The sequence below is a fragment of the Polypterus senegalus genome, chromosome 7 (genome assembly GCF_016835505.1).
Source record: "Polypterus senegalus isolate Bchr_013 chromosome 7, ASM1683550v1, whole genome shotgun sequence".
Taxonomy (NCBI): domain Eukaryota; kingdom Metazoa; phylum Chordata; class Cladistia; order Polypteriformes; family Polypteridae; genus Polypterus; species Polypterus senegalus.
The window spans coordinates 168,096,825-168,110,350 of record NC_053160.1 but is presented as its reverse complement, the minus strand read 5'-3'; the positions used below and the strand labels follow the sequence as shown (position 1 = coordinate 168,110,350).

The 13,526-nt window shown below is 33.9% G+C and overlaps 1 protein-coding gene across 5 annotated transcripts in view; it reads right to left on the bottom strand.

The window, feature by feature from the left end:
- Positions 1-13,526, bottom strand: part of tln1 (talin 1) — a 178,761-nt gene that overhangs the window by 14,464 nt on the left and 150,771 nt on the right. For 3 of the 5 annotated variants that reach the window (XM_039759572.1, XM_039759576.1, XM_039759573.1), the window contains 9 exons: positions 10,119-10,244; positions 9,176-9,292; positions 8,216-8,401; positions 7,228-7,335; positions 5,246-5,272; positions 3,428-3,533; positions 2,792-2,916; positions 2,324-2,449; positions 2,168-2,230 (listed from right to left, as the gene is read on the bottom strand). In XM_039759572.1, the coding sequence (XP_039615506.1) occupies positions 2,168-2,230; positions 2,324-2,449; positions 2,792-2,916; positions 3,428-3,533; positions 5,246-5,272; positions 7,228-7,335; positions 8,216-8,401; positions 9,176-9,292; positions 10,119-10,244 (984 nt within the window). The remainder of the gene's footprint in view (positions 1-2,167; positions 2,231-2,323; positions 2,450-2,791; positions 2,917-3,427; positions 3,534-5,245; positions 5,273-7,227; positions 7,336-8,215; positions 8,402-9,175; positions 9,293-10,118; positions 10,245-13,526) is intronic. The other 2 variants (XM_039759574.1, XM_039759577.1) reach the window with 1 other exon arrangement.

Sequence of the window (13,526 nt, the reverse complement as noted above, 5' to 3'; positions counted from 1 at the left end):
AACAGCATGTAGCAAAACACCACCTCTAGATCTGTAGATGCATAATGCAGCTTCCTTCCTCTTGCCTGATGATTTTCTTATATCTGACTGTTAATAAAGGTTGCATCTTTTCCTGAGTGAAGAATGAAACCAAACTACTTTCAATAATTTTCCCTCGAGAACTCCCTGAACAACCTAATTACATGCTCCAAAAGCTTGATTTGTTATCTTTTCTTTTCTAAGAGGACTGATTTAGGAACATTTATGTTAGGTAGAATGCCCAGTGGGGACTGGTGGTCTTTTGGCCTTGGAAGCCCTGGAGATTTTGCTTATTCTCAAGTTTTTTTTTTGTTATTTCTGTCCTCCCAGCCATTTGACCTTACACCTTGTTTTGTTGTTACATATTCTTTAATATATTTGCCTAAACATAACTGTTTATTTTTTTCTTGTAACTTTCACTTTGTTATCTTGTAAAGCACTTTGAGCTGCACTGTTGTGTGAAAATGTGCTGTATAAATAAATGTTGTTCTAGAACGTCAAGACCCTCTAATGCCTTTAAAATTTCCAACACCACTCCTGGTGGGCCCACTGTGTTACTTCCCTTTAGCTTCTTTATGACTTCCTAATTTGAAATGGTTTGTGTTTGCCAACAACAAACTTCATTACTCCATTCTTTTTCCTTATTAAATCATTTCTCCATATACTTCTTCCAGGAATCTTTGATTTCATTACTATCATTTCTCAAAAACTATATTCTCTCCTCCTTTTCTTTCATGATCCAAAACACATTTATCTTTCCTTCCTCATTCTGTACCTAACATGTGGGTTCTTGTATTTTCACTACTGATTTTCTAGCATTTTCTTATAGATTATTATTTTCTACCACTCCTTAGAGCATCTTGTTCTCCTCAAAGCATCTCTACATAAGCACAGTCTGCCTCCATGTCCTTGTGTGTGTCTCTGTTATCCCACTGTCCAACAACAGATTTTTTCTGTTGTTTTCAACCTGGTTTTTTTTTTTGTCGAAAACTTGACATTCACACCTCCTGCTTCTGAAACCTCACTTGGTCTAGCTACCAGTGTCTCAGAAAATGTATTTCTCACACTGTACTTTTCACTCCACCTACATACTTCTCTTACTTTTCTCTATGCCCACTTAGTAAAAGACCTCCCAAAACAAAATAATGTTGTAAAACAGAACCTTCTCCATAGATCAAATTCTAATTTTTCAGCATGTGTCTATTACCTCCTGTCACACTCCTTACATCACCAGATTCAAGGTCACCATGTTGTTGTTTTTAAACATGGTGTTGCACAAAACCACTTTCATTGCATTACCAACTCCAGAATCCTCTCATCCTCAACATTGCTTATACTGAAGCTAAAGTCCCCATGAACTCCCTCATAATCATCATTACTCACCCTAACATGCCCATTCAAATTGCTGCCAAGTGCAGTCTCCTCCCACAAGGCACAGACATCACCCTCATCAACCTGACCCAAAACCTACTGTATGTTTCTATTAGTTCCTTCTACCGTTGTGGGACATATGCTGAAAATATATTCAGTCATTTACCACCAACTACCTAATAACTACATCAAGCTCATTCACACTTGTTGCCTCCACCAAACACATCAAATTCATCTTTGCCATCACTTGTTCCCTGTCAGTTAAACTTGTACCTCAAACCATTCAGACACCTTTAATTTACCTTTACACTTTGTCTCCTCATATCTGCTCTCCTGCAGTTTAGCACTTCTTTCATCTAATTTTCCCATCATCCCCCCAACATTTCAACATGTAATCCTCATATTATCTCCTTCAGACATTTTTCTACCAAACCCGAAAAAAAATCCAAAGAATTTGACACTTATTCTTAAATAGTGCTTTTAACTGCCGACATTAAACCATTCAAAGATTTAGGTAAGTCATGAAGCAGGTGTTGATTCTTCGCCTAAAGACTATAAAGGGAAAAAATCTAGGAAGTGTGTGAGCAAGGAAGACAGACAGCTATAAGCAGAATTTTGATGGTTGACACAACAATATATTCAAACGTTTTGAGCTGTGAACAAATCACATAAGTGTATAACTTCTTAATACTTACCACAAGTAAACACAAATGTATACACCAATGTATCCTTTAGAAATATAATGATTAAAAAAAAAACAAAAAAAAAAACAACTTACAGCTGAAATGAGACCCTGAGACCACTGTCCATCATCCACTGCGTTTGCTGGAATAGCACCAACCTAGAAGATAATGACAAGGTGTGGAGGTGGTGACTTGAGGGTTACAATAAAGGCATGACAAATACAGAGGATGTTTGTAAAACCTATTTGTACCTTTCCTTGGGCCACTAATTCTCTTTGTGCAGCAGAGGCTGCTTTTACTAAAGCGCTTGTTGCTGCAGCAATTGATTTTGCAGCCTCTAAAATCTGTTCCTCAAAGTTCAGGCTTTCATCTGCTTGCTGTGAAACAAGAAAAGAAATATATGTTTTTATAATCAGGGCACAAAATATAACTAAATGTGTGAATTAACTTTGCACGTTAAATGGTATAATATATAATTCTGATCACAGTGGTTTTCAAAACCAAAGTAATACATAATTGACTGAATTTTAAATTACAAGACACTGGAAAATGTCAAAATATATGCAAATGGGAATATATTATAAAATTTAAGATCTAGTTTACCATTTATTAGAGAAATCATCGTATGTCAAAGGTTCTTTACAATTTAATGGAAGGACTTAGCTTAGCTCTGTAGATACAGTAGATACAGTATGAAGAAGTGAACCAAATAAATCTACCTTGGGTTTGGCTCTTGGCTTAAGCTGCTCCAGTTTCTTGGCTGCTGCTTCAATAGCAGCAGCAGCTCCTAGCAATTCATTTTCAGCAATAACTGTGGGGTCTTCTGGATCCACCCATTCTGTACCTGAATAACAAAAGACCAGTATAAAAGTAAGCTTAGCATGTGTCATGTAAGGGCAGTCCAGCAGAGTGGCTGGAGTACTGGAAAACTGCAAGACTGCCATTTTTTTCCTACTTGTGATTTAAATGGAATCCAATAACCTTTCTGTGCTTCAGATGAAAATTAACAATTGTGCCACAGTTCTGCACTTGTAAAGTGCTTCTGAATAGTGTTCACTGTAGAAATATGCAATGAGAGAGCGTGCAGTGGAAAAATACTAACTGTACACTGTTTCTCCTATTTTGTAATAAGTTATATATGTTAGGAGAACTTAGGATAAACTTAAAAATGTAAACCTCAAAAACATAGGATATCATTCCTGGTCTCTGCTGCAGGTAATTTCTTCTCACTAAACTTAATCACATACTGCTTGTCAGTTTGGAATCCTTTTAGGTTCTTCAAATCCTAAAAGTTTACTTTAATTCAATTTATTTTAATATATTTAGCTCCTCACAGAGTATAGGCTCATATTTACCTTTCATGGCTTCAGCTGCCTGGATGAGCTCTGTGACGGACCCTGCCACCCGTTTGGAATAAGCAGCTAACTGCTGCTTCAAGTCATGAGAAGGCTTTTGAAGTATCTGAAAAGTAAAATAAAATGTAACTTAAAGACCAAGTAATCAAAACAGGCTTCTCAAATGAAGTCACTTTTAACACAATATATATGACCATGCATTTTAATTATTATATAATGTACAGTAAAGTACTGTCATGTTTGTCAAATTCAGGTTTTATAATAAAGCATTCACACCTTCATGAAACCGAGTGCAGACACATTTGGAAAGGAGTCGAATAGTATTCATAATTCCCTGATTATTAAAAAAAATGGTGGGTTTGTGTCTTCAAGTTTTACATTATAGCCTGTTGGATAGTCAGACCAGCCCCAGGTTACTTTTTATTACTATTTTATTATTACTATGTAAATTAGGTTGAAGGAAGGAGTGGTACATTCAAACCACCTTAAGGAGGTCTTAGGGATTCTCATTACTGCAATGGGTTTCAGTTACAAGGTACACCTGTTATTTGGCAAGTAGTACACACTAGTCAGCACTATAGCTCAGTTAATAGTGGCTCTCTATTACCTCTGTTCTCCATTATATTTGTTTGACAGACTCTCAGTACGAGCGCAAGAAGCAGGAGATTAGCTTTCCATTCTAGAAAGGCTTTCTATAATGCATGAAGATAGTTCATTTAAGCCACCTCTAGTTTCTGTGGTGTTTGAAACATTTCTGGTTCCAGTGTAAATTAAGTAAATATGTTACATGAAAATTGAAAAATAGAGTAGAACAAGATACAGAATTTATAGCAAGCTTAAGCATATATTAAATCTTATATTAACACTGCAGACTGGATCCTGACAAACTGCAATATAAGTAGTATAATTCAAAATATATTTAATATTTGTAACACTAGAAGTACCACCTGTGGTTTGTTAGGTGCATTTGAAAATGTAATTAACTGTTAGTAAAAAAAAAACGAGGAGGTAGCAATCTCATAATTAACAAACATGTATTCATTAAATTAACAAACAAAATGCCTTTGCAAACTGCATTCACTGTTTATCCACTTGGACGACATAGAAATCATTTTATTTTCCTCTGTGGAACACCCCACATACAACTGACAGAGAAAAACATGGACTTCTCAAATTTATAACAACTGTATTTATAGTGTATGAGCTTTATTTATACTCGCCGCAAGGCTTATTCTAACTGGGACTCCCGATACCCCAGCTGTATCAACTATAAATCAACAATCATGGGCCATTAAAAAGTGCAGAAATTAAAATTTCACTGATATAGTACAACATTGAATTAAAACTTTATGTTTTGGAGTTTGAGAAACTTGCTGTCAGTCATCTTTGTACAAAAGAGAATTCATAATTTTCGGACTAAAAATACTTTGCTTCCGTTTTTTACTACAAAGAATTACATACAAACAAAAGCATCTTTCAGATTAGTGACACTGCAAATTCAAACAACTTGCATTCTGTAAAATTTTGATCACACATTCTAAACATATTCTATATTTTCAATTTCCTAAATGTTGCTAAAAGCAGCACACAGATATGTGAAATTAAGCACCAAAAAGTCATACAATAGTAAGTTACACAAGACTCCCAAAGCTGGCAAAACTCATGCACAATAAAAAAAAATCCAAGCAGTGCTGCTTTTATTGGGAATCCTGTAGCTTTACAGGAAGCAATCATTTTTAAAGTATCCGAGTGGAAAAAAATGTATCTAAAAAGACACTGCAGATTAAATACTTCCATGCAGTTATTTCTGACACTTACTACATCATTGTTCTTCCTACTTAGTGGCTGTATCACAACGAACATAGGGATAAATTTAAATTAAAAAGAAAAAAAAACACAACATGATATCAAGCACCAAAACAGAACAGTATTAAGTCAAAGTACAGGGTGGTCCAGAGCTAATTATGCAGATCTAGATCATCTGGATAACTGATTTATGAGGGGACGATTCCAGTTCGGCATGAAGGCGATTCTTCATGTGGTCAGTTCGCACACTTCTCGATGGTCCGGGATTTTTCGGGTGATTTTCTATGCAATAAACTTAAGTTATAGTGTAATTAAAATTGCATAATTAGATCTGGACCCTATACATTTAATTGATCATTAAACCCACCATTCAGTCAACTGCAAATAATTTCATGTTCCTCTAGTGATTCAGACACAGAATTAAAAAGAGATTTAAAACAAATTTTATAATTAGCTGAATTGCTTGCATACTTTTTTCTGTTTATTTGCTTGGGCGTACATAAAACCATTAATTAACAAACATTTAAAACCCCAAACTCTGGGAAAAAATGTTTTTCAGACTTTGGTATTTTTAAAGAGGAGTTGTTCTTGAATTCTGTAAGAGAATTAATACATTAATATAACTTGGGCTTTTTTTCTTTTCTTTTACATATCTCAGCATGTTGCCATTTTTTTGCTTTACTGCTACTGTGTCTAACAAGCCTCCGATATCACTAAAGTAACTTTACAAGAATAACGTAGGCGACTTGCCTCCATATGCCACAGTAGTTCATTTTCTCACTTAACTGCAAACTGCACTTAACAATGAGGAAGTGTACATCCTGGATAAACTTTGAGACCTTTTAACATATTGACTTTGCAGAGTGTGTTTATATGAATTTACATATTTAAAAACATTAATTTGTACAATAACCAAATAATAATTACATATTCTTATTTTCTACATATACATGATGCATTTACTCTGAGAGAAAGATTAGTTAGATTTAATCTTTTTCATTAAATCCTCTACAGAATCCTTGAATAATGGATATGTTCATGCTATACTCTGATTTTTCATTTATTTTTTCTTTAAATGGCAGACTCTTTAAAAGTATAGGTTTTAAATGAATTTTGTACTTTTGAAACTCTCATGAAACTCTGACATGGAACCCAATTCTGCTACAGTACATTTACAGCTTCCAGGAAATGTAATAAAAGCCTAGAGCTGGCATATATGTTTATTGTTACCAGTAGACAAAGATAAAATATGTTATGGCCAACAGAGCAAACATTCTAGGTAAAACAATGGGTTTGACTGCTTCAGACTGTTCAATAATTTCAGTTTCTTGATTAAATGGGAGGCTGAACAAAAAACAAGTAGGTCATGTTTAAGGTTTAAAACTATCAGTCGCTTTGTTTACTTTTCACTGGCTTCTTTTAGCGAGTCATTAACTAACAAAGAGATGTAATTAACCGGGAGCCACATCCATAAACATCATCACATTTGTACCTGCATGTTCATGAATAATGATGTATTTCCATAAGATATTCAAAAAGAAATAAAAACAGAAAAAAATGAAAGACTAATACATACTATTCTATTCCAGTCTATGATGTTCTTAGAAGGAAAATCTACATTATTAACATGCACAACAAGCAGTCTTATTAAATCATATGCTCCATTGGCAGAAAGACTTGGCAGACTGGTTTGAATGAAAATCCGTGACCCTGTAACCTTCCAGGGAAACAGTCTGGCATATCTTTTGCAACACAACATGAAATATTTAAAAAGGAAACCTTTCAACAGGGAGATGGGGATTTCATTTATTTTTTCTTAAAATGGGATCAACAAGGGATTTTTCCAAAGCAGAACAATAATATTTCTGCATTAAATACTGCAAAACCAATTTCAGAAAAATTCATTTTTTTACAGTGAGATTGTTTTCTGCACTATTGATAGAATACACAAATGAACATATTTTGTGAACCAGCTATAGCAATCAGATACTTACAACAAGCACATGTTCCAACAATCCCAAGTATCCAACAGTGCACTCCTTTCCGTATCGAACAGCTCGTGTTTGCACATCTCTCTGTACTTCAGGATGATAGGCTGCTTGCTGCAGAGGATACAAAACAATAAAATGATACACATTTTCAGGAAGGCAATTTTGCTATCAGTCTGCTGAGTGTGAATATGTTGTTAGCCTCTCACACTTTTACTGCTTCATTTAACCAGCTGTGAACACAATAAAGACATTACCTACAATAAAGTGCAAATAACATCTAGGTCATCAATCTATCAGTCTGTTTAGTCAACAGGATTCTATTTTGCTTTAAAAAGGCTCCCTCAGGCTATTGTACAGTTTAACAGCTGTTGCCTGGAGCTTTTTCCACTTAGATAGTATTTAAAGAGGGAAAACGATGTAACATGTATATCATCTAACCTTGGACTTTTTTAGTTATTGACTCAGATGTAACATGGGATTAACACAGGATTTAACCTCCACATATTTTTATAGGTCTGTCTTTCAAAGCTGGAGGGAGGGCTACAAAGTCACCCTACTCAAATCAATCTAAGCCATCAACACACAGCGCCTACAAATCGTGATTAATTCAAATGCCTATTTTTGATTTTGCAAGGTTATCTGGAGGGGACAGGAGGAGTTCTTTTTACTGTTTTTTTATTTGGTATAAGATAGGTATACTGTGAAATAGTAAATTAAATCTAACAGTATTTTTAACAAAATGAAATGATTTAATATTAATCAACTTATCTACTCTTACATCATAGTTCTCTTCAGTGTCCATGTCAACATGTCTGGATTTAACTTTAATAACAAAAAAATCAGTCATTCATTGTTTTCACAATATTTATAATGGATCTTTATTTATATTTAGATACTTCTGTCCATGCTTCACACTCTATAATCCTTACTTCTCTTTATAATACTGGGCTAGACTATGTCAACATGTAATTTGTTCCATTATATGCATTACCTTACAAGAGCGAAGCATGTCAGCGATAGCCCTGCGACTAAGGTTAGCTGTAGCTATGATATCTTCCTGGCGGCAAGAATTTCCAGCAGCCACTGCTTTTGCTGTAGCCATTGTGATTCCTTTGGTCATACGAATAAACTCTTCCGGTGCGGCAGTCTTAGATGGAGGCTCAGGACTGTTAAACACCTGCAAAGAAAAAATAGCATCTTCTTATGAGTGTTACATTTGCATATACCAATGGGGTATTCAAAGGTAACTCAATACTTCAAAACACTTTGATAGGAAGTTTAAAACTTCCCTGACAGCTTTACAGTCTGTTGTTCTGTGAACCAATGATTATCAAATGGAAGCTCTCCACTAAAAGCTATTCAAGTAATATTTACAACAGCAATCAAAATATAAATATGTAATTGAGCAATGATTTTTAAAGCAGTATTTGCAACATAGTCATGATTTCTGTAGAACTGCACCTTTTACCCTACTCTTCCTCTTTGAGTACCTCTACCCACTGTCTGAATTTTTCAGTTATTCTCTGCATTTTCCTTCACAAGGCATGATAGGTTGTCTTGCATTCACAATTGCAAAACAGGAAAAAAATCCCAGTCGCATTAACTTTGTTATAAATGCAACTATCTGAATGAAAGCCTTTATTTACTAAATGCAATGGATTTATAATTTATGACTTTATGTACTAATATGATAATAACTAGCATGTATAGAATAAATAGAACACATTGCACTGATGCAGTTCCCAAAACACACTAAATAAGTACATGATATAATATGTTTGTACTGCTTTGGTAATATTTTAAGGCATTTTAAAAATGTATGCCATCATTACCCCTATTTCCTTCTTGTACTGGCAACAAAGTTAAAACATACAATTTTCTTTCACGTGCTTTGTTTTACAGGGTACTTTAATAAATAAAGCAGGGTTGACTGAATGGCATTTCAACTTACATCCAGTTCCTGTTTAATATGCTCAATAGTGGCTTCCAGGGCTCTAGTTCCTTTAGTGGCCTCATCTTCCACGGCCTTGACGGTTTTCAGCAATGAAGTCACATTTGTCACCATTACCTAGGACAGAACAACAATTTTAAAACATTTCTTTATGTATAACGCTTGGTATACTGCAAATATTAAATGATGATTTGTATAAAACCTTCTTGATTTAACAGCAACAGTGATTTTAGCTTATCTTTGAAATGGCTTGAATATATAACTAAGTAATGTGAGTAAATCAGTCAATTACTGTTTCATGATCATGTTTTTGTTCTAGAAGCAGATTCTATAAAAATGACTGAAATATGATTTTTTGAACATCTTCCAGCTGCACAAAGCAACATGAAATGAATAGAAATGCACAAATTGTGTACTATTTAATAATAATGAATTGCAGTGTTTTAAGGTCAAGTTCTTCATAGACTAGTGCTACCTAATAGATGGCAGATCTAAATTCTTGAGCAATTACATTTCAGCATGGCTTAATCCTGTCTCTGAAGTTGAAACAAGTGGTGATCGTATCAAGTTACTTATTTTTATAGCAAGTCATTTACGTCGTCATACAATCTGACAACTGGTTTGCATTGAGATGAAATACATGTTTACATATGTAACATAGATAAAGAAGCAGTCTAAATTTACCAACAGGCACTTGCATGTTAAAGTGCATTATTGAAGGATTTGCACTATATTTGTAATACATTGCGTAAATGTTAACTCATGCAGACTACATGAAATCCTAAAGCTCAACATCCACAGTATAGACATAATAGTCAATATACAATTATAGGTTTTCTTCCTAATGGAGTAGTTAGGCCTTCTACCAAATTTAAAACAAGAGAAACATTTTATACAGCTCATCTACTGGGGGTCAAGTGGTGTTTTTAAACTTTATGGTCACCTTGGCAGAATTCTTGAGCTGCAACATAGCCGGGTCATCATGTGGCTTTCCAGAGGCCGCTTTAGTAGCACTAATAAGGTCGCCAAGTGCTTTTGCAACATCTTTCACAGCGTTGATTAAGACAACCTAGCAATGAGAACAATACACAGTAAAGGATGTGTGTTTCAGGTTCTTTTAAAGACAAACTCCCTCAGTATTTTTTGTAATGTGCAGCTTAATGAAACACAAAAAAGAATGTATTTCTAAAGATTGCCCAAAATTACAAATGTATGGTAGGAAACACTCTAGAAAGTGATTATAAAAATTGAAATTATATTTTCTTTGATCAATTTAAAGTGTTTAATATTAACATTGAAAATATGCAAATTTTCCTCATTTCTCTCTTAAAATGATTGAAATCACCTGTACAGAAAGAATATTTTGTTTATAACTACCTCACTGCACTTGTTTAGGCTCTCAATGTGCATTACAAAACTGCATATTTACATCTGAACAGCTAAACATTGTTTATTAACTTACAAAGAAAATTATAACAAATTAAATGCAAGCATTATCTGTCATGTACAAAGCATTTATGGCTTAAAAAAAAAAAAAAGCAAATATTTTCTGCTCCTTGCATTATGACAAATTATAGCATAAGCTGTAAAAATACATTATATATCTTGCCCTAAAAACAGAATAAGCAGAGTATAAATAAAATCTTTACAGTTACATCAGAATATCAAAAAGGTATCCGAGTCCTGAGATATATTAAGACATGAATGCATATTAGTACTGCACAAAATTTGTGAATTCCTCTTGTAGTTAAGTATATTCATTTAAGTGAAAGGTTTTTTAGTTACGACAGATATATATAGATATATACTGTATATATATAGAGATATACTGTAGATATATATATATATATATATATATATATATATATATATATATATATATATATATATATATATATATATAATATATAGAGAGAGAGAGAGAGAGAGAGAGAGAGAGAGAGAGAGATAATTGTCACTTTTAACTTCCGTCAAATAAAAATTAAATACTAAATTGTAATATACTGCACTGTCCAACAACAATATTTTTAATGTTTTACAAAATTATTGTAAAGTGGGGTTCCTGGCAATTCCCATGCCTAATAAGAGGATTATTTAAAGAATTACAATTGACAATCACAGATTTTCAGGAAATATATAGTTTTTAGGAGAATAACACTTCATACTGTATTACTAAAACAAATCTGGCAACAAAATCATAAGCATCATATTATATGTAAAAATATACACTTAGTTATCACATCTGCATCAGTAACTGAAACTTGTTCCAAAACTTTATTTACTTTATAGAATATATTTGGAGGAAACACAATGCCCTTTATTAATTATTGGCTGTCTGCCTAACCTAGGAAAATGCGAGTCACTGTCACACAAAATACTGATCATTATAACACACACATGTGATATAGCTAGCTTTTAAGCTTTTATTTAAAGAAATAGAGTGAATAAGTTTTTGGAACAAAACCTCTCAATTACTTGTAAGCTGTTTACTATTTTTTATTCATATTTTAAGCAGATGCTAAAGCAAATGGAAACACAGACTAGATTTAATCAATGTCACCATTTATGTAACAACCATAATAAAGACTGTTTTTAGGTCTGCATCAGTTAAAAGTATTGGTCTATAACACTGTAAGGAGCAGCATGCTACTAAACTTTATATTAAAAAACAATAATTCAAACATAGACTTCAGATCACTTGTTAGTTGAATAACAGTTAGCTAAAGCTGTCAAACTAAAACATTCACCACGAACACCAAGACAGATTACGAATCCCACTGCTGGAAGAACTGCAGAAGGTATCACTGAACAAAGCCTATAAGGAAAATGGCACCCTAAAAAGGAACTAGTTTGCAGCAATACATATTATACACACAGACACGCACTGCTATCTCATTGCAGTTGTTTCATCAAGGAAAAACTGCAAATTTAACATTTTCACACAAATGCTTTTCAAAAATCATTGCCTTCTTTAACAAAATATTGTACAGTGCGTTAACACACGCATACGCACACCAAACAATACCCACATTGTGTAAATAAGGAACTCCAGGTGAAGAAAGTAGTTCCTTTTCATAATAAATATAGAACAGAAAAAGAAAGTGAGGATGCGGTTAATTTCTTTTTCAAAATACACATGAAAAAAATACTTTCAAGAAAACATTTTAAACAAAGGGATAACTTTACAACAAGATGGCAGTAATGCCATTTAAAATCCAAAATAAAAAACGCTTGAAGAGTGAAAGACACTCTCAGCTTGGCTACTGAAATGTTATAAAAAAAAAAAAAACACTCTGCACTTAATTTTATTTTCTCTTTTAAAAGTCACACTATCAATCTTTAAAGCCCTTTGGAATAAAATGAATGCACATAGGAGTAGAACAAAGAAATCAAAGAATAAGACAAGAAAGACAAAAGCAGTATTTTTCAAGTCTCAGTTATGTTTTCACAGTCATGGTATATATTAATTTGCCACAGCAAATGGACAGATAATAACCAGTATAGAAGAGGCAGCTGGGGTCTTATTATGGGAAATGGAGACCATTAGCTGACCATCCAAAAACACAAACTAAAGCTGCAGTGAATGAAACTGGTAAGGGTGATAGCACTTAAGTCTTTTGGAAGACTCTTTTACAGTTGTGCTTGTAAGTCTGTCAACCCTTTAGAATTTTCTATATTTCTGCATAAATATGACTTAAACATCATCAGATTTTCACTGAAGTCCTAAAAGTAGATAAAGAGAAACCAGTTAAACAAGTGAGACAAAAATATTATACTTGGTCATTTATTTATTGAGGAAAATGATCGAATATTACATATTTGTGAGTGGCAAAAGTATGTGAACCTCACGGATTAGCAGTTAGTTTGAAGGTGAAATTCGAGTCAGGTGTTTTCAATCAATGGGATGCCAATCAGGTGTGAGTGGGCACCCTGTGTTATTTAAAGAACAGGATCTATCAAAGTCTGCTCTTCACAACACGTTTGTGGAAGTGTATCATGGCACGAACAAAGGAGATTTCTGAGGACCTCACAAAAAGAGTTGTTGATGCTCATCAGGCTGGAAAAGATTACAAAACCATCTCTAAAGAGTTTGGACTCCACCAATCCACAGTCAGACAGATTATGTACAAATGGAGGAAATTCAAGACCATTGTTACCCTCCCCAGGAGTGGTCGACCAACAAAGATCACTCCAAGAGCAACGCATATAATAGTCAGCGAGGTCACAAAGGACCCCAGGGTAACTTTTAAGCAACTGAAGGCCTCTCTCACATTGGCTAATGTTCATGTTCATGAGTCCACCATCAGGAGAACACTGAACAACAATGGTTTGCATGGCAGAGTTGCAAGGA